General features: G+C 33.3%; 1 protein-coding gene across 2 annotated transcripts in view; it reads right to left on the bottom strand.

The window, feature by feature from the left end:
• LOC114326333 (putative zinc finger protein 812) overlaps positions 1-20,987 on the bottom strand; it is a 60,599-nt gene that overhangs the window by 38,450 nt on the left and 1,162 nt on the right. For both annotated transcript variants that reach the window (XM_028274662.2, XM_050654209.1), the window contains exons 2-3: positions 15,416-15,713; positions 3,934-4,201 (exon numbers count right to left, since the gene is read on the bottom strand). In XM_028274662.2, the coding sequence (XP_028130463.2) occupies positions 3,934-4,201; positions 15,416-15,713 (566 nt within the window). The remainder of the gene's footprint in view (positions 1-3,933; positions 4,202-15,415; positions 15,714-20,987) is intronic.

Genomic DNA, 20,987 nt, shown 5'->3' with positions numbered 1-20,987 from the left:
TCTGTTCTGTTAATGTTCTGTTAATGTTAATGTTTGAATGTTCTGTTAATCGTCTTTTCAATTATTGTTACATGTACTTGCACAGGACAATTTTCTTTGTGACACGGTGACAGGAAAATAAGCGTGTTTTATATGTTCGTTCATGGGTATTCTTTCATTTTTCCTACTGTATATACTTTATTCCTTACTCTGACTCCTCACCAATTTGAATGAAAATCGACAGAGGTTCAACGAAATCGGAGGTAATAGTTGTTTTTTACCTTCAGTGACTGCTGATGTATAACAGGAATAAAAATTTTGTTATTGCTACTACTACGGCCTACTAAAATTTTTTCATTTTTTTTATAGCGAAAATTGGTTAAATCCATCGAGTGTATACATCTTTTGTTAACTGGGTAACAATGCATTTAATTTTGAGATTGACTATAAATTATTTTGATTGAATTTTCTTTAATTAGATAATATTGTGACGTCTTATGAAATAATTGTGTCAGATATCTCAATAGATGTTTGACCTTTCTTTAAAGAATAACGTATATTATTTTTATTTTATTTCGGGCATCATTAAAGCCTACAACCATTTATGATGGTGATCGTACAGTATTATGGGGGGCCTGGTGAACAACCTTACGGGGGCCTGCGGGATCTTAGTGCCACCACTGATTCCTCTGACGAAGTAACGCACAACCGTTAATAGCCGGACTGACGCTAATTACACATATACACCGATTTTGAACGGTCGATTTTATATCGGCCTTTCTAATTCCTATAGTGAACCACATGTGAGAATGGGACATTACACACACGCACGACCGTCGATCACCGTTCGGCGTATGTGCAATGTCCTCTTCTCACATGTGGTTCACTATATGAATTTGGAAGGTCGATATAAAAATCGACCGTTCAAAATCGGCGTGTGTAATTAGCGTTACACGGATTGTATATTAGGCCAGAGTAATAAGACAAAAATATACCCTGTTTCGACAGGTAATACCTACAAGAACAAATTGTAACTATTTCCTGCGTAGGGTCTGGCGGCCATTTTTAGTTATAAACAATTTAGTGTCAAGAAACGGCCTTTTTTCCTTTTTTTCAAATCAATAGAAAATATGGTTTTACTAATATAAACATCTTCGAGAGCATGGAAAAAGCTTTAAAATGGCGTATTACACAGTTTGATATGCTCATTTATTGTTAATATAATTGCGAAAAAAGTCGAAATTGCAAAAAAAAATAATTTCACAATAACTATTATAAAAATTAGTGTACAGCTTTAAAATTTTTGTCAAATGAGGGTTCTTTGGTGCTTAATAGGTGATAAAATTTTTACAGGTGTCAAATGAAAGAGCAAAGAGCATGAGCTAGACTTTCAAATTGGTTTAAAAACAGTGAATAAAAAACGCATTTATTAGTAATAAATAATTATGCAAAAGTATCGTCAACTTTTCCTTATAAACTTTTTGAATAACTTTTTTAAAAAAATCTATTTTTTACTCTGTTTTAGATGCACAACTAACTAATATTATTTATATGTAATTGATAAAAAATTGTAATAATATATATAATTTATTCTATAAAGAAATAAAAAGTTTATAAGGAAAGATTGATGATACTTTTGCATAATTATTTATTACTAATATGTAAATGCATTTTTTATTTACTTTTTTAAACCAAGTTGAAAATATAGCTCATGCTCTTTCATTGTGGATTGGTTCTAACATCATTTTTTTTCTGACATGTTATTGCAAAAAAAATGCTCTCTGGGATAAACAATTTGAATAAAATTTAAACAATTTAATGAATCGCTTTGAAATTTTTGTCGCATATTAAGCATCAAAGAACCCTCATTTGACAATAATTTCAAAGCTGTACATTCATTTTTACAATAGTTATGCGAAATTAATTTTTTTACAAGTTTGACCTTTTTCGCAATTACATTAACCTTTGTAATAATCTATTAGTATATCAAATTTTGAGTATCAATTGAGTGTATCAAACTTTGTAATACATAATCCATTTTAAAGCTTTTTTCATACTCTCGAAGATGTTTGTACTAAAAACCCATAAGTTTCACTGTTTTCCATTAATTAAAAAAAAAGGAAAAAAGGTGGTTTTTTGACACTAAATTGTTTATAAATAAAAATGGCCGCCAGATCCTACGCAGAAACTAGTTACAATTTGCTCTTATAGGCATTACTTGTCGAAAAAACGCTTCAGTGTCCTTGCTCTTGAAGTGTCATGGAAAAAACCTTAGGTATTACCCTGGACTATGTACATTTTATTGAAAATAACTTAGCTGGTTTAAATATTGTAGAGATCAAAACAAATGCTTAAATTCCAATATTATACCAAGCACAACAGATAAATACACTAAGTCAAAAATTAAGGTGTCTGGTGATCACTTAAAAGTGCCCTGGCACTGCTTTAAAATGAAGAGTTATTAGCATAAAATATTAATCAATCTGATGTGCAAATTTATAAAATCAACTATTGCACCTACCTACACGATAACAATTATTCTCTTCCAAAGAACAAAACCAAATTAAGAAAAGATGACTTCGATATAAAAATATTAGATTGAAAGAACCATCGATGTTTAAATAAAACCACCCAACGCCAATAATATTAAGTTTTAGTACCTATATACAATAGAATTATAAAACTTCATAGAATGTACGTGACAAATGTCCAAATTCAAATAAATTTATTATAACCTTACCCCATTGTAGGTACTTATACAGTAGAACGTCGATAATCCGGACGTCAAAAATCCGGACCGTCAATAATCCGGATTTGTATCTAGCAAAAATATCTGATTCTTTTAAAATAAATTAAGAACTTAGCTGCGAAAAACGAACCTCTACCGCAGTTCAAAAATATTTTACACATTTTTTAAAAGCCCAAATAGTGTCTGATGTTTTTACTGTACACATGCTGTATTATAAATTAATTACAATACAGTGTTTAAACATAAAAAAATGTTTTGATTAATTTCACCTCTAGACACTTTACTGTACAAGAGAAAACATACAATTTTAAAACGTTTGTTGTACTTTAATGTGTATACTGGCCTTTTTTTTGAGGTAATTTCGATAATCCGGATAATTTGATAATCCGGATGGGGTCCGGTCCCAATTAATCCGGATTATTGACGTTCTACTGTATTGCTAAAATCTTGTATTTACCTGAAATGTTTTTCAACAGTTTAGGTATAAAAATATTTTAGTAGGTATTACTCAAAAGATACAACTCGTAGAAACATATTGTTTAGATTATATTGTCAGTTGGGTAAAGGTAAAAATTTAACAAATTTTTATACTTTAACAATTTTATAGTTTTCGTTTTGGGCCCTGCGAGGGCTATGAGGCCCCTTTGGGGTCGAGGTCCCTATGCAACTGCCTCCTTTGCCCAATGGTTAATCCGGCACTGACACTAGCATTAATGAGACCGGTTTTGATATATGGGGCTGAAACGGGGACCTTGTCTCAAAATGATGAAAGACTTCTTGGTATTTTTGAGAGTAAAATTATTCTTAAAAATATTAAAATTTAAAAAAAATGGGCTATGGCGTCGAAGATACAACTTTCAACTATATCAGTTATACGCCGATCCAGATATTGTGAAATTCGTTAAAGTGCAAAGACTTAGATGGGCTGGACACACTGCTAGAATGCCAGATCACGAATGCACGAAGAGATTAACATTTTCAAAACCAGGGGGAACAAGGAGTAGACGACGACCATGAAGAAGATGGAGTGATGATGTGGAAGAAAACCTAAAGATTATAAGGGTCAGAAGATGGAAGGAAGTTGTCAGGAATCGACAGGAATGGCGACTTCTTTGCGAGCAGGGCAAGATCGTCAGCGAATTGTCGAGCCACTTAGATGATGATTAAGGAACATGAACAATTGAACAATGATATAAATTATTTACCTCGTATTAATAGTTCGTGTACTTTTCGTCGAATGAGAGCGGGATGAGTACCTTCCGGAATTTTTTGTGGTCACGCCTGTTGAAGTACTGCTGACACTCTTACGACTACTAACAGACCTTGATCGTGATCTGGAACTAGTTCGAGAGCGGGAACTCGAACTCCTCACTGAAGAACCTTTCCTATACGTCAGTCGAAAGGCGGTTCCTCTTTTTTTCCTCTTCTTTGGTGTGCGATGGTCTTCTATACCGTAATAACTATTTGACCTACCTAAAAGGAATGTAAACAATAATTAAATTATTATCAAAGTCAAAGTTTTTCAACCTAATAAAAATATTTAAAAACATTTTTAAAAGATATTTAATTGAAAAACTTATTGGCCAAAGTCAAATTTATTCATCACATGCGACATTATACAAAGTTGTACATGTATGAAACAAGTCAAAATTACAGACATACAGGGTGTCCCGAAAAGAATGGTAATAAATTATACCACACATTCTGGGGTCAAAAATAGTTCGATTGAACCTAACTTACCTTAGTACAAATGTGCTCACAAAAAAAGTTACAGCCCTTTGAAGTTACAAAATGAAAATCGATTTTTTTCAATATATCGAAAACTATTAGAGATTTTTTATTGAAAATGGATATGTATAATTCTTATATCAGGAACATCTTAAAACAAAATTATAGTGAAATTTGTCCACCCCATAAAAAATTTATGGGGATTTTGTTCCCTTAAACCCCCCCAAACTTTTGTGTACGTTCCAATTAATTCATTATTGTGGTACCATTAGTTAAACACAACGTTTTTAAAACTTTTTTGCCTCTTATTATTTTTTCGATAAGCCAGTTTTTATTGAGATGTGGTTTCTTTTTCAATATATTTACGTAAAAAATTTATGGGGGTTTTGTTCCTTTAAACCCCCCTAATGTTTGTGTACGTTCCAATTAAACTATTATTGTGGTACCATTAGTTAAACACAGTGTTTTTAAAACTTTTGTCTCTTAGTCTTTTGTTCATAAGTCACCTTTTATCGAGATGTAGCTTCTTTTTCAAAATATACCTAAAAATGTAAATTATAAATAAATTTTCAGATTATTAACCGTACTTAACCATATACAAATATGTGGTGGATTCGACAAATATTCAAAATATCTCGATAAACACTGGCTTATCGAAAAAGTACTAAGAGGCAAAAAAGTTTTAAAAATAATGTGTTTAACTAATAGTGCCATAATAATTTAATTGGAACGTACACAAAAGTTTGGGGGGTTTAAGGGAACAAAACCCCCATAAAATTTGTATGGGGTGCACAAATTTTACTTAATTTTTTTTTAAAGAAAATGCCACATGTCAATTTTCAATAAAAAATCTCTGAGAGTTTTCGATATATGAAAAAAAATCGATTTTTATTTTGTAACTTCAAAGGGCTGTAACTTCTTTTGTGTGCACTATTGTATATAGGTAAGTGAGGTTCAATCAACCTATTTTTGACCCCAGAATCTGTGATATAATTTATGACCAATCTTTTCGGGACACCCTGTATAATGTACATATTAAAAGTATATAAATTAATAAATACGACAAAACATACTTAAAAGTTATTTTTAGAATATGGCTCTAGCTCACAAATGTATTGATGTACACACCTCCGAAAGTTTGGCTGATGTAAATTCATTCGTATATCTATTGGCAATGTGTTAAAGAAACTTATGGCTGCATAATGTGTGCTACCTTCCAACAAAACAGAACGATGTTGTGGAAGCATAAAGTGATTGTCTCTAAATCTTGTTGAATAAACATGGTTAAATTGAAATTTATTGAATTCATAAATTTTGCAATGTAAATACATTATACACGAAAATATATACAGACCAGGAATTGTAAGAATATTATTTTGTCTAAAGATACCTCTACAAGAATCTCTAAATTTCATTTTATATATTATCCTAATAGCTCTTTTCTGAAGTACGAATATCTGCTCTAATTCAGAGGTACAACCCCAGACTTCAATGCCATATTTGGCTATTGAGTAAAAATGGGCAAAGTATACTGCTTTTAATATTGATGTATTAAAGAGACGTGAAAGAATTCTCAATGCATAACATGCGCTACTTAATCTGGATTTCAAATTAGAAATGTGGTTTGACCATTTAAAATTACTGTCTAACAGGACCCCCAGCAACTTCGTGCAGTCTGTTTTATCTATTGCTGCTTGTATAGTGGCTTGATGGTTTAATAAATTATTTGACGTGAAAATCATATACTTTGATTTCTCTTCATTTAAAACTAGTTTGTTGGATAAGAAATAACTGTTGATGGTGGATAATATCTGTGTAGTTTTATTTTGCAAATTTTGATCGGATGTTGCTGTGATTAGAATGTTGGTATCATCCGCATAACTGATGATGTTAACTCCACTCAGTGAATTAGTTATCAAAGCTATATTATTAATATATACTATAAAAAGTAGAGGACCCAATACACTACCCTGAGGGACACCATAATGGATATCCAACGTGTTTGATTCGTATTTAAGTCCATTAGATGTTATCCTTACTTTTTGTCTTGTATTTTCTAGGTAGGAAGTAAACCATTTTAGAACTACACCACGAATACCAATCCCCTCAAGTTTTATTAGCAACAAATTATGATCCAAAGTATCAAAAGCCTTGGACAAATCGAGAAATAAACCACATGCCTTCTCTCGTCTGTCCAAAGCATCCAACACTAAGCTGACGAAATTTGCAAGAGCTGTAGTTGTAGACTTAGAAGATGTAAAACCATGTTGAAAATTATACAAGACACTATGCTTTTTTAGGAATGCGTTTATTCTAGTATAAACCAGAGTTTCAATTATCTTTGAAAACACAGATAAGAGACTTATGGGACGGTAGTTGTTAAGGTCATCTTTATCACCACTTTTGAATAAAGGGATTACAATAGATAGTTTAAACATACTAGGAAATATTCCTTGTTGAAAAGAGGCATTACAAATATCCGTCAGTGGATCTGCGAAAGCGTGAATGCATTGTTTTAATAACTTAGAGGAAATCTGATCAAAACCACAACTGTGTTTGGATTTAAAACTTCCGACTACACTAGTTATTTCCTGTGGGTTAGTTGGATATAAAAACATAGAACAACTATTACGGTTTTTTGATGCTGATGTAAACCCACCTATTTTAGTAGGATCCAAAGCAGCAAGTAACTTTGGAGCTATTTCAACAAAATGGTGGTTAAATTTGTCTGCTAAATTATTATTATTATCACTAGGTACTTTTGAGTTGTTTTGTTTCCCGACTGTTAAGTTTACTAAATGCCAAATAAATTTCATTTTATTTGATGATTCGTTTAACTGTCTCATGAAGTGACTACTTTTAGCTGCTTTTAATTTAATTGAATATTCTGTCTTTGCCAAATGAAGGACTGGCCTAAGATTACTATTTTGCTGACAGATCGTTTCTAAAAGTTTTAGCTGATCCCTTAAATTGTACAGTTCCTGCGTAAACCAATTCGAACGTGTACATTTTTTAGGTTTACATTTAAGTAGTGGAAAATGGGACCGAAAGTAATTTTGGATAGTATTTAAAAAAGCTAATGATTTATCCTCAGCAGAAATTGTATTAAATACCTCTGACCACTTTGTTGACTCAAGGGTTTGAACAAAACGATTTATGTTCCTTTCACTATATGAACGGATGAATATATAGGCATCATTGTCTGTGTTAATGCTACATTGGAACAATTGCGCACGATGATCAGAGATAAAACCTTCCACAACCATTGTTTTCTGTTGGTGATTTATGTTTGTAGCAATATAATCAATTTGAGTTTTACTAGTTGCAGTTACTCTTGTATAATCATTTACAGTTACGGTTAAGCCATAAGAATCTAAAACATTTACCAAGTTCTGCTTACTTAGTGAATTTGATTTGAAATCTATATTAAAATCACCTGTTAATATTATAGCCTTACCTTCGGAGACTAGCACATCAAGTATTAGATCCAGTTTTGACATAAAAACATCAATAGAGCCACATCCAGGCAGATAAATACACAACACAATACAATTAAAAAGGCAATAGTCTATTTGGAACATTTTCCTGGTAACACCTCCATGGCTTCTAAAAATTGCATGCCAGATGGATGCTGGAATGAAGACAAAAAGGAATTCTAAAAGTTGCAATTCACAACCCCGTCTACAGCTTGGTAAATTCCAACAGAAAATGGACCTAGTTACTCAAAGAAGTAACGACCAATATAAAAATAAAATAAAAATTCCATTTTTATTCAGTTGCAATGCGAAGGCAAAACTGTCTTAATCTTCACTTAGTACAGAGAGCGCAAACCAGCACACTCTAAATCGACGATTTTCGACTCTATTTGGAGTCATCATCAGAGATGCATAGATTTGCTCATCTCTGCCACAAGTGACAAACCTCCGAGAGCTAGTCCTCACCAGTGGCGACGCGTGACTTTTTCTGAAGTTTTACCAAAACCAGATGCAAAAAATCTTATTTAAAAAAATGAAGATATGGCTAAATGTATATATCGCCTGGTGAGAACAATAGTGACGAAACTTCAAAATGAACATTTAGAGATAATCGTATTTGAAGTTTTGATGAAACTGCTAAACAGGATAACTGACTTATAGGTAATCATTTTGCAAAATTTTTCTAATAATGTGTTTTCTAGATATGTAAACCAATTAGTAGAAGTAATTTTATTTGAAGAAAAGATGGATATTGTATTTATTTTTGATTTTTTTTTTTCTGCGTTACGCCATTATTGCATTATCGAAGATGTTTAATTTGATGTTTCGCCACTATACTTTAATACTACTATACTAGAACAGTTTAGTTTCTGTTTTAAATAATTAAAAAATTTACTTTTAAAAATAAATTAAACGCATCAAATAAAATATTTTATTGTACACACCAGTTATGCGCAAAATGAAAGTAAAGTACAATAGAAAAATAACAAAATAAGATCTTAAATAATAATTATGAAAACGATAAACATGATAAAAGATAAAAAGTAAGCAAAAGAACTATGAATAGTAAAATTAAATTCATCATTTCACTCACGTATGTTTCGTATTTCAAACTACTAAAGAAATGATTGTGGGCAGAAGGAATTGATTTATTTTTTAAGACTTCTTTTTAGAAATGAATCTTGGTTCTCGATAGTGTGGAATTAAACAATACTGATCCAAAGTGGATAGACGCTTTCTTTATTTGCTATTTCTAAGTACCTAAGAACGATTGAAACTGAGTTTCTCTGTAAGAAGTTTTATAAAAAAAACACAAAAGCAAAAACGACCACACAGACAAAAGTGCTCATTCGCCACTATTGCACATTGTACTACTATAACTTTGTTATTAACTTTTGTTAGTAACTAACTACTGCACGTTTAATAAAATATCTAATATTTCAAATACATGTAGGCACGGCGTAATTACAGATTCGCCAGTATTGATATAAAGTTTGGTGTGCTTTCGTCGTTAATGCATCAAAATATTTGACAAATTTACAATACCATAAAGACTTGTAGGCGCCCTCTAGTAATAAGGAAATTAAATAATTGTTAGCCGATATTGCACATAAAAGAGAGCATATTTAGATGTCAATTGATGGACTTTCAAAAACGTTAATTTTCGAGTTTCGCCACTATTGTTCTCACTAGGCGATATACACTCACCGGCACAAAATTCCGCCACCCAAAATTTTTGATTAAGTTTGACAATCTATAACTTTATTATTTGTAATTCGATTTTAAAGATTCTTGCACGAGTTTATAGGTACATGTATTGATGTCAATTGCTATTATTCCGGTAAAAAAAAATTTTTGCTTAGGTGGCATTATACGGGGGTGAATGTAAGCGTTGTTTTTTCTCCTAAATAAAATTCTGTGGAAAAATTGGAGGGCTGATTTTGTTTCATACCCCTTTTGCATTATCCTGGAGGTATCACCAAGGTCTTGTTTTTTGAATTATCTGAATATCTCTTTTCTTGTAAGAGCTGTAATTAAAAACACTGCTTTGAAGGTTTATTTAATTAAAAATATCAAACGCACTAAAATTAACAAAACAAAACAAATTTAACAACAAAACAATTCAATAGCGGTTATGTCCACCTCTTGCAGCAACGACTGTTCGCAATATGTTTCGCATCTAATAAAGATGTGTTTTCCTTGCCTGGAGAATAGCCCGGTATTCCTCAACAAGGCCATAACTGTACCAAATTTTCTGGAGGCCTAGGATGACGGCAAATAGCTTTTTTTATTCATTCCATAAATGCTCAATATGATTGAGATCTGGGCTGCATGCGCGCCATTCTAATCTTATCAATCCAACCTCAATTGTATGAGTCAATCAGTGTTTTTATTTACAAAAAATGGTACAGCTCTTAAAAGAAAAAAGATATTCGGATAATTAAAAAAACAAAATGTTGGTGATGCCTCCTGGAAAATATGACAGGACTATGAAACAAAATCAGCTATTCCATTTTTCCACAGAATTTTTTAAAATTAGGAGAAAATACAACGCTTCCTTTCACCCCTGTACAATGACATGCAAGCAAAAAATTTTTGTTACCAGAATAATACCAAACAATATGAATACATGTACCTACAAACTGGTGTAAGAATCTTGAAAATCGGAGCACAAATAATAAAGTTATAAATTGTCAAACTTAATCAAAAATTTTTGGTGGCGGAATTTTGTGCCGGTGAGTGTAGCTTCAATAATATAATTTTGTATATCACTTGAAACTCTCGAAAAAACAGATGTTTCTAGATCTTGCCAAAATTTTTGACCTTTTTTTGGCAATTAATGTTAACAATTCCCTGTAATTGCCTGGATTGTCATAGTCGTCGCACTCAAAATGACCACGAAACGCTAGTTCTTGTTTGGCCCAAAAACATACAGTATCTATTATAAGTGTGCTAAGGATATACCTATCTATTTTTTTAACAAACTCATTATGTTTAGCAATATTTGCTTTAAAAGCTTGGTTAAGAGAACTTTTGATTTTTGTTTTGTCAAACTGAATCAAATTGGTTATACATATTATATGGAGGTAACGGAGAAATTTCATGTCTCCTTTTTAAAAATCTAACACTATTTAAATCGTGTACCTGGTCCACCGATTTTCTGTAGAAACCAGAAGACATGACCAACAATACAGTATATTTTTCTTGCAACCATAATATAACCAAGGATTTTCACTGTACCAACTAAATTTAAAATATCGAACTACTTTTGTTGATTCCTTTTTTCAATTGTTTAAAATAGGTCTTTTTTAATCTCATTTTTGTCTTCAAAATTATACAAGGAGAATTACTTTTTAAGTAGTTGATCGATTAAGAAGCGACACTCATCCATGGTTAACTGCACGCACACTTTTTTATAGGTACTGTCACCAATTTTAAATCTGGTAACAGCGCTACTGATACACAGCGCGCTTATGCCGTCGCTTCTTCAAAATTTTCAGTCACTAGCCGGTCCCAAGCGCCAGCGTGCGTATATAACCATTGTCACCAGAAATGAGTCTGGTAACAGAGTATAATAAAGTGCAACGGAGTCACATAAACTCGCCAATATTTTCGTGTCTACGAGAAGTTGGCTGTTTACTGAGTTAGGTACTATTACCACATAATATAATAATGTATTTCTATTGGTAAAAATATTGGTAAATAGAATTATTCATCGTCATAAAATATTTATTTGCAAGATTTTTAACTGTTACCAATGGTAACAGTGGTTACATGGACGCTTCGCCAGTGGTCCTCACACTGCAACTGACGTTATGGAGTAGGTGACTTTCATTTAGCAGATGTCACTAGACACCTACTCCATAACGTCAGTTGCAGAGGGAGGACTAGCTATCAGAGGTTTGTCACTTGGGGCAAAGAACAGCAAACCTATGCCTCTCTGATGATGCCTCTAATAAGAGGCGAAAATCGTCGAGAGAGCAGCATATGTGCCTCCTGATGAGAGACTAATAAGTTTCGAAACCAGTAGAGGTGCTTGCTGCACTCTCTGATTGGACTAGAATACTAGAATATGGTGGGGCTGTATTTTCGTTTTGCAACGAAATTGAAAATGGTTATTCATTTTTGATTTACATGTTTACTCTGATTGGAGTACGAAGGGAACCATTCTCGTTGGAACTTTACCGCGCTGAGCAGATGGGACGTGAATTATAAATTGTAAAATTCCCTCATCTTCCTTAGTCTCAGCAGCCGTATGGCTTGCAAATTGTAGAAGCCTCGGAGGTGTAACCAGAGAAAGTTCCCATTGTTTTCAGTCTGGTGGGATGTAGAGTAACATTATGTTTAGGGGTACGGAATTTTCGCAAATAAAAAACATGAATTTCGCATTTACTTTTTTTATAATTACAAAATTTCGCATTTATTCCGCATTTATTTTTAACTACGAGTAAAACAACAAAAAACATTAAGTAAAAGCTAACATCGTTGTAATTTCGGCATTCGACTCTTTAAGAGCTGTTCTTCGATCTGTCACTACAATATTATATTTGCTGAAGAATCGTTCTGCGTCTACGCTGTTCGTTGAACTCCAGATGCTCTGTAATGCTGCTTTAGCAAATGACGGAAAACTACACTGTGTAGCAAGCAAAATATCCTTCACATTGGGATCTTCGTTCCTTCATATCGATTGAAGGATTAATCTGTGAAAGTGAGTATAATATCCATCTGTGTACTCCAATTGTGGCATTGTTTTAAAAAAAGGAATTTTAGAAAAGCTTTCTGATGGTACACTCGGGTTCACAGTAAAACTTGCAGCTATATGGGCTAAATACCTGTCCAATGTGTAAGAAAGCCTAGTTTGTGTCTTTTAAAGTCATATGAAGAGTTAGTTTATTAAAGGCTTTGTCGTTTGCTTTCATTACAATAGAAAACTTTCCGTAAAATATTTCCATACCTATACCTTCGTAACTAAATACCTACTTATTTAGGGGTGAGTTGAGCACCTGCAGATATTTCACAGAAATAAACAAAAACTCCGTATTTCGCATTTATCGCATTTATGTTCAACATGTCGCTGAAATTCGCATCTATTTCGTAAAAACGAAAATTCCGTACCCCTAATTATGTTATTTGATATGCCATTAGTGAAAAATTAGTCTTTTGCTAGCAGTTGCCGCTAGGGCATCTATGCCATTTCGTTCGTTGCAATCCGGGACTGCACGCCGGGGTTTGTTTTGGTTGGATCAGAGAGAGAGCAGCATATGTGCCTCCTGATGAAAGACTAATAAGTTTCGAAACCGGTAGAGGTGCTTGCCGCACTCTCTGATTGGACTAGAATATGGTGCGACTGTATTTTCGTTTTGCAACGAAATTGAAAATGGTTATTCATTTTTGATCTACATGTTTACTCTGATTGGAGTACGAAGGAACCATTCTTGTTGGAACTTTACCGCACTTAGCAGATGGGACGTGAATTACAAATTGTAAAATTCCCTCATCTTCCTTAGTCTCAACATCCGTATGGCTTGCAAATTGTAGAAGGCCTCGGAGGTGTAACAGAGAAGGTTCCCATTGTTTTCAGTCTGGTAGGAGTAACATTATGTTATTTTATATGCCATTAGAGTGAAAACTTAGTCTTTAAACTGGTAGCCTTTACAAATAAGAGGAAGCTTACTGGACTGAGTGAGCTGAAATTATTTGGAGAGGTACTGGAAAGAACCAATGAGGTTAAGTATCTAGGGGTAACCCTGGATTCGAAACTCAATTGGAATACTCATATTACCAATACATATAACCAATAGGACTAAGCGACTCTTCTGGAACTGCAGACGAGTTGTAGGTAAAACCTGGGGATTGAAACCAAAGGTGATATGTTGGTTGTATACATCAGTGATACGACCAATAGTCACTTAGGGGTCAGTACTCTGGTGGAGAAAGACGGCTTTGCAATCTTGTGTGACCACTCTCACCACCCTACAAAGACAAGCGCTTCTAAATATAACAGGAGCCTTGAATAGTACAGGAACGGCTTCATTAGAGGCTATCACAGGTCTCCCTCCGCTGGAATTATATATTTCGGCGCTAGCCTTTATGGCCATCCTGAGACTTAAAGCAAACAATACTTGGAGGCTGAATTATATATAATAGCCACACAAACATTACTGGGACTATACTTGAGGAATCCATCTTTTTGATGAACTCAGATATGATGACACCAGAACTAATCTTCACTGAGAAGATTAACACAATTATACCATCTAGAAAACAAAAAGTCCCAAATATTAATGGGGACTTAATATGGTTCACTCATGGATCTAAAACTGCCCATGGCACTGGATCAGGAGTCTTTGGACAAACATGTAACTATAATAAAACTTACAGCCTAGGTCAACATACAACGGTGTTCCAGGCTGAAGTTTTTGCTTTGGTGGCCTGCATTGATGAAGACCTTAAAGCTAAGAGAATCAACATTTACACAGATAGCCAATCGGCTATTCTGGCTGTAAAGAAAACTCTCACCAACTCAAAACTGGTGAGAAACTGCAAAGATCTCCTCAATAACCTGGCAAAAGACAATAAAGTGTCTTTAATATGGGTGCCGGGTCATGAAGGGGTGCATGGGAACGAACGAGCAGATATGTTAGCGAAACAAGGCTCGAGAGAAACTTTTGAAGGCCCAGAACCTTTCTGTGGCATCACTAAAGATGCTATGAAAAACGAGGTTCAGAAATGGCTGATAAAGAATCATCAAAATAAATGGAGAACCACTCAAGGGCAAATCCAGACTAAAAAAATAATCAAGAATATTAATAAAAAACTCTCGAACAGTTTGATGAACCTCAATAAACGAGAGATCCAAAACGGTCACTGAAATGGTGACTGGACATTGCCGTTTAAAAAATCACCTATACAAACTAGGGAAGGTGAATGAACCATGGTGCAGAAAGTCGAAATGGAAGAAAAAACTGCCATACACATACTATGCCATTGCAGTGTGCTAGGTGATGTAAGGCAGGACTTTATTGGTCAAATGGGGTTTGAACCAGAAGAGATCCTAAAACTACCAATAGGAAAACTGTTGGCCTTCGCTGAGGCCACAGGACTTATTAAAGTTTAAGGAGAAGAACAGGGATTGGTACAAAGGTCTTATGACCAAGTACAAGATACTAACAAGTCTCGCCTGAGTTAAGAATAAGAAGAAGAAAGATGTATGTATGTATGTATGTATGTATGTACTTATGGTACAGATTTGTACAGAGAATGCCAGATGACAGGATCCCTAAACAGATTTTAGCATGGACACAAAAAAGAAGAAAAAGAGGAAAGCCGAGAAGAAGCTGGACGGAGGGAATTGAAAAAGAACTAAAGGAAAGAAATCTCTCCAGGTCTATGGTTAAACAGAGAAGAATGGCGATGAGGAGTCGGGAGACATCAGAGAACGCTGTAAACTAATAGTAGTAGTATGTATGAAATATGTACTCACTTAAACTCTTCATTCTCTCTCTTTCAGCAAATTTTTCCTCCTCTGCCTCATTATATGGCTCTGTTTCAGCTCTTGCTAATAATTTTGGTGTAGCAGTTCTTTCAGTCATTTCCAGGTCTTCATCACTATAATCGTCATCATCAAATTTAGATAAATAGCTATGCATGTTTGTTGTATTGTAATTGGAAGTCTCGTGCGTCATAAGTTTCCAAATATATGCTTTCACTTTTGCCGTGTTCTTAAGAACATTCGTACACTTATGACAAATGCTACTATCATACGCTATATAATACTTGATCTGAAATGTATAAAAAAACATATTAATGCTAATGTTTAGAGAAGATAACACCTTTAGAGTTGTTGCTCAAAGCTTGTTCATCAATACCAGAGATCCTAAAAACATCATTGTCTCTGCCATTATCCCTATGCAGGCAGGGTCAGCTTCCCAAATTGCATTTCTCCATAAGTTTTTATCTTGGATTATATCAACATCAATGCCCTTTACTGGCATGTCCTCCCTAAGTGTTTCCCCCAGGTCTTCCTCTCCCGATTCTTCCAGGAACTCATAGTTCAGCAATTATTCGTATTAAGCAATTAACGTTTGATGTTGAACATAACCAAACCATCTTAACCTGTTCTTCATCGTTTTGGCATCTCTTCTAGACTTTCCCTTACTCATTCCTAATTTTATCCTTTTTTGTTACTCCACTCATCCATCTAAGCAGTCTCATTTCTACCACATGAATTTGTTGTTTCTCTTTCTTTTTAACTGCCCAACATTCAGTTTAGTACATCATAGCCGGTCTTATGGCTGTTTTATAGAATTTTCCCTTCAACTTCATTGGAATTTTTCTGTCATACAACACACCACTCACTTCCTTTCATTTCATCCATCCAACCCTAATTATATTGAGAGCATCTCCATGTATTTTCCTGTTACTTTGGTATACCCATCCTAGGTACATAAAACTCTCACTTGTCACAATCATTTCACCATCCTAAGATATCATTTTATTTGTAGGAACTCCATCTTTAAACGAACCTTCCAAATACTCTATCTTTGTCCTACTAAGTTTTAAACCTTTTTCTTCAAGAGCTTGTCTCCACTGTTCTAGTTGTTGTTCTAAGTTGCTTTCAGTATTTCCTACTAACACGACATCATCAGCATACATTAAGCACCATGGAATGTTACCATGTAATTTCTCTGTTATCTGGTCCAAAACTAATAAGAACAAATAAAGAATAAGCACTGAGTCCTGGTACACGTGCAATCCTACTTTCACCTGAAATTTATCAGTCTCTCCCACGCCTGTCCTAACATTAGTCGTTACTCCCTCATACATGAAGGGTATAGAATCAAAACTCACTTTCTCCATCCATGGCCGAAATTGAGTTGTTTATATTTTCTGAATCTGTTTGTTGAACCCTACACGAATCCAGACCTAGTTTGATTAAAAATTAGCTTTATCCAATATAAATTCAATGTTAAAAGTAGACTTTTGAATCAAACCCGTCATTCTCCGATGGCAGTTCTGCATGAAACCCGTCTTTCTCCAACCGACCAATAGGAGGCGTGTAAAGTGAGTGGAGGGGAGCCACACAGATTTAATTACTCTATTATTTATCTAATGCAATGTCAGTATTTGTTTACTAGATTTATTAGCTGTTAACTTTTAATACTATTTGCATAGTTTTTTTCTTTTAAAATAAGTAGTACCTACATATTACAGTAATATTTTACACAGCAACACCTTACTATTATAGGCCACCAAAAATAAGAATGCAGCGCCAAAGTAAGCAATTGTAGAACTATAAATAATGACATTGGTCATTGGAGTTTTGCAATGGTTTTGCATGAGTATTGTATTTGTTGAAATAATTTTTAATAGTAATAATTCGTTGGTAATAAGTTTAATAGGTTAATAAGTTTAATAGTAATAAGTTTTTAATAGTAATATGCCGATTTGAATTGTGATTCGAAGTTTCAACTGCACTAGCCCAAAGGTTTTTTCTTAAAAAACCAGTTGGTTTAAAGCAAGGTTTCAAGCATGTGGTTCAAGCCTGCCAACCTTGATTTCTGCAGAGGAATCGATAGTGTTCATATTAAGCCGGCCACTTACGATAGTGCGGCGTGGTTCAATTTTGTCAAATTCGACCAATTGACAAAAATTTTGATCGTGTGTGACCGTGCATCCAACAAAATCGTTATAATGTTACCACATAGAAACTGGTTTCTATGCTGCAGTACTGCAGAATTGATATCATCGACGATTTTGTCGAACGACACCACAGTATCGTGAGTGGCAGTCTTTTTAGTGATTCATGAACGATGTTCAATACAATTATTGGTTTCATTTTTCTGCTTGTTCTAAAGTAACATGTTCGCCCCTTTTATGTGCTTTATTGTTCCATTCAAGATTCTTTTTTCATTGGCTGTAATAATTATATTGATAAATATAACCATTCAGTATACAGGGTGAGTGGGGAGAAATGTGCCAAACTTCAAGACTGTATAATATACGTAAAAATAATCAAAAATATTTCATATGTTGTTATTCGATTTTCATTTGTTTCCGAGATATGGGGTGTTAAAATTTTTCTTACAAACTGATGATTTATTTATTGCTCTAAAACCAGTTGAGGTGTGCAAACGAAATTTGGTGAGTTTTAAGACATAGTTGTTGCGCATGTTTTGACATATAATTAAGAATTTTATATTCACCATTGGCGCGCTTACGGATAATAGTCCGTGATTTTTAAAGATAAGAATGGTATGCCACTGAAATATTTCAAATTAAAAATCTTTCTTGAATTCCTGGTTCAATTTTTGACAAAAAATCTATCTTCCCTTTTTTATTTTATTTTTTGCATGAAAACGAAGCATCGTACGAACAAACATGAAGATATAGTGTTTGTCAGAAATTGAACAGGGAACTCTAAAATAATTTTTAATTTGAAGTATCTCAGTGGCATACTATTTTCTTTCTTTAAAAAATTTCAGACTATTGCCCGTAGGCACGCCAATGGTGAATACAAAATTCTTAATTGTGTGTCAAAACATGCGCAACAACTATGTCTTAAAAACCACCATATTTCATTTGCACACCTCAACCGGTTTTAGGGCAATAAATAAATTGTCAGTTTGCAAGAAAAATTTTAACACCCCATATCTCGGAAACAAATGAAAATCGAATAACAACATATGAGTTGTTTTTGATTATTTTTACGTATATTATACAGTCTTGAAGTTTGGCACATGGCACATTCCTCCCCACTCACCCATTTTATTTGTTGTGATACATATTTTATGATACGGGACACATGGAACATTTCCACTATGTAACCCAAAAATTGTTCAACAACTTTTTAGGCTATGTTTTAATATTTTGTAATAAAAAGTGAATTTCAATTCGCTATTTGAAGCAATACTTATAAGTATATTTGAAAACAATACCGATTTGAACGACTGATTCTTATCAAATTAGTTTTAAGGCGTAAATATATTTTATACAAACACACAAACTCAAGCAAAATGGAAGAATAATGTCAATATCTTTAGTTACTCCTATGCTCACCAGATAGCGTACCGCTTATTTTGATTTGCCTATAATCAGCACTGAAAGGGTTAATAACATATTTATTATGTTTATTACAAAGGGCCTAGCCGGGTAAGATGATGAAAAGTGCCCCCAAGTCGATTCGAATTCCATATAGGTCAACGTTTAGTGAAACTAACTTTCTGAAATTTTTAGCCCCCTAGGTGGTCATGTGACCCACCTAGAGCCTAATTAGGGTTTTTATGTTGTTATTTTTTATCTCAGCCGCATCGAGAACTAGCGAAAAACTTTAAATAAAAAAGTTGTTAGCTTTAAAAAGTTCTGTCCGAAAAATTTTTTTTTAATTTTTGGCGGGAAATTTAAATTTTAGAACGATTTTAAAATTTTAAATGAGTATAAAAAAATAACTAACACATTCGTTTTCACGAAAAAAATATATAACGTGTATTTTTGCATAATATTTCACCCTGAATTTTTTCAAATTTTTAAAATTGGTGAAACGCACCTTTAAAAATAAAAAAACGCATTTTTCGGTTTTTTTTTTTTCGTTTTTTGATACAATTTTATACATGTTTTTCAAAAAAGGTAACGCCGTCACTAGAATAGGTAAAAAACTGAAAAATAATTGGGGTTTGCTTAATAAAAATTTTTTGTAATGCCATCCATTTTCAAGATACAGGGCGTTGAAGAAAACAAAATTTTACACATTTTATACGATTTTGCCGAAACTACTGGCAACATTGTAATAAAATTTGGCGAGTTTTAAGAGGTAGTTGTTGTGCATTTTTTGACATACAATTAAGAATTTTATATTTATCATTGGCGCGCATAGGGGTAATGGTCTGAAGTTTCTTAAGAAAAAAGATAGTATGCCACTGACATATTTCAAATTAACAATCGTTTTTGAATTCCTAAAACCCCAAATATTTTTCAGTTTTTTACCTACTCCAGTAATGGTGTTACCTTTTTTGAAAAATATGTATAAAATTGTATCAAAAAATGAAAAAAAAAAACCGAAAAAATGCGGTTTTTTATTTTGAAAGGTGCCAATATTAAAAATTTGAAAAAATTCAGGGTGAAACATTATGCAAAAATACACGTTATATATTTTTTCGTGAAAACGAATGTCTTATATTTTTTTATACTCATTTAAAATCGTTCTAAAATTTAAATTTCCCGCCAAAAATTAAAAAAAACATTTTTTTGGACAGAACTTTTTAAAGCTTACAACTTTTTTTTTTAAAGTTTTTCACTAGTTCTCGATGTGGCTGAGATATGTTTCCCCTGTTTTTTGACTTATTTGTTAATGATATCGTTAATTGCTTCTTATATAGTAAATGTTTAATGATGGCTGATGATGTAAAATTTTGGCGAGTTGTGAATGATATTGAGGATCAGAAACTTTTACAGGCTGATATGGATCGCTTATTTGATTGGTGCATTTGCAATAATCTTCAGTTATGTGTTGAGAAGTGTTGTTATATTAGTTTTTCCCATAAGTTAAACAGAATTAATACTGCTTATCACATAGACAGTAAACCTCTTAGATATGTCTCGTCTATTAGAGATCTAGGTGTTATCATGGATGAAAAAGCTCTCATTTGTCGAACATATCAATTCATTATCCGTAAAAGCTTCTAAATTACTAGGATTTGTTAAAAGAAACTCTAAATACTTCTCTATTGATGCTGTTAGGTTAATCTATTGTTGTCTAGTCAGATCTATATTAGAATATTGTTCGGTAGTTTGGTCTCCGTATCATCAAATTCATATTGACACTATTGAAAAAGTCCAACATAAGTTTCTAAAATACTGTGCTTCTAAAACTCAGACTTATATTGAGAACCATGATTACACTGGGATTGAGCAATCATTAGCTCCCCTTAGTGTTAGGCGTGATATTTCGGGAGGTGTCTTTGTTTTCAAAATCATTAATGGACTTATTGATTGTCCCAGTTTGTTGGATAGTATAAGATTTAATGTTCCATATCCAGGTTTACGCTACAATGTTACCT

Source organism: Diabrotica virgifera, chromosome 6 (assembly GCF_917563875.1).
Source record: "Diabrotica virgifera virgifera chromosome 6, PGI_DIABVI_V3a".
NCBI lineage: Eukaryota > Metazoa > Arthropoda > Insecta > Coleoptera > Chrysomelidae > Diabrotica > Diabrotica virgifera.
This window is presented reverse-complemented; position numbering and strand designations above follow the sequence as displayed.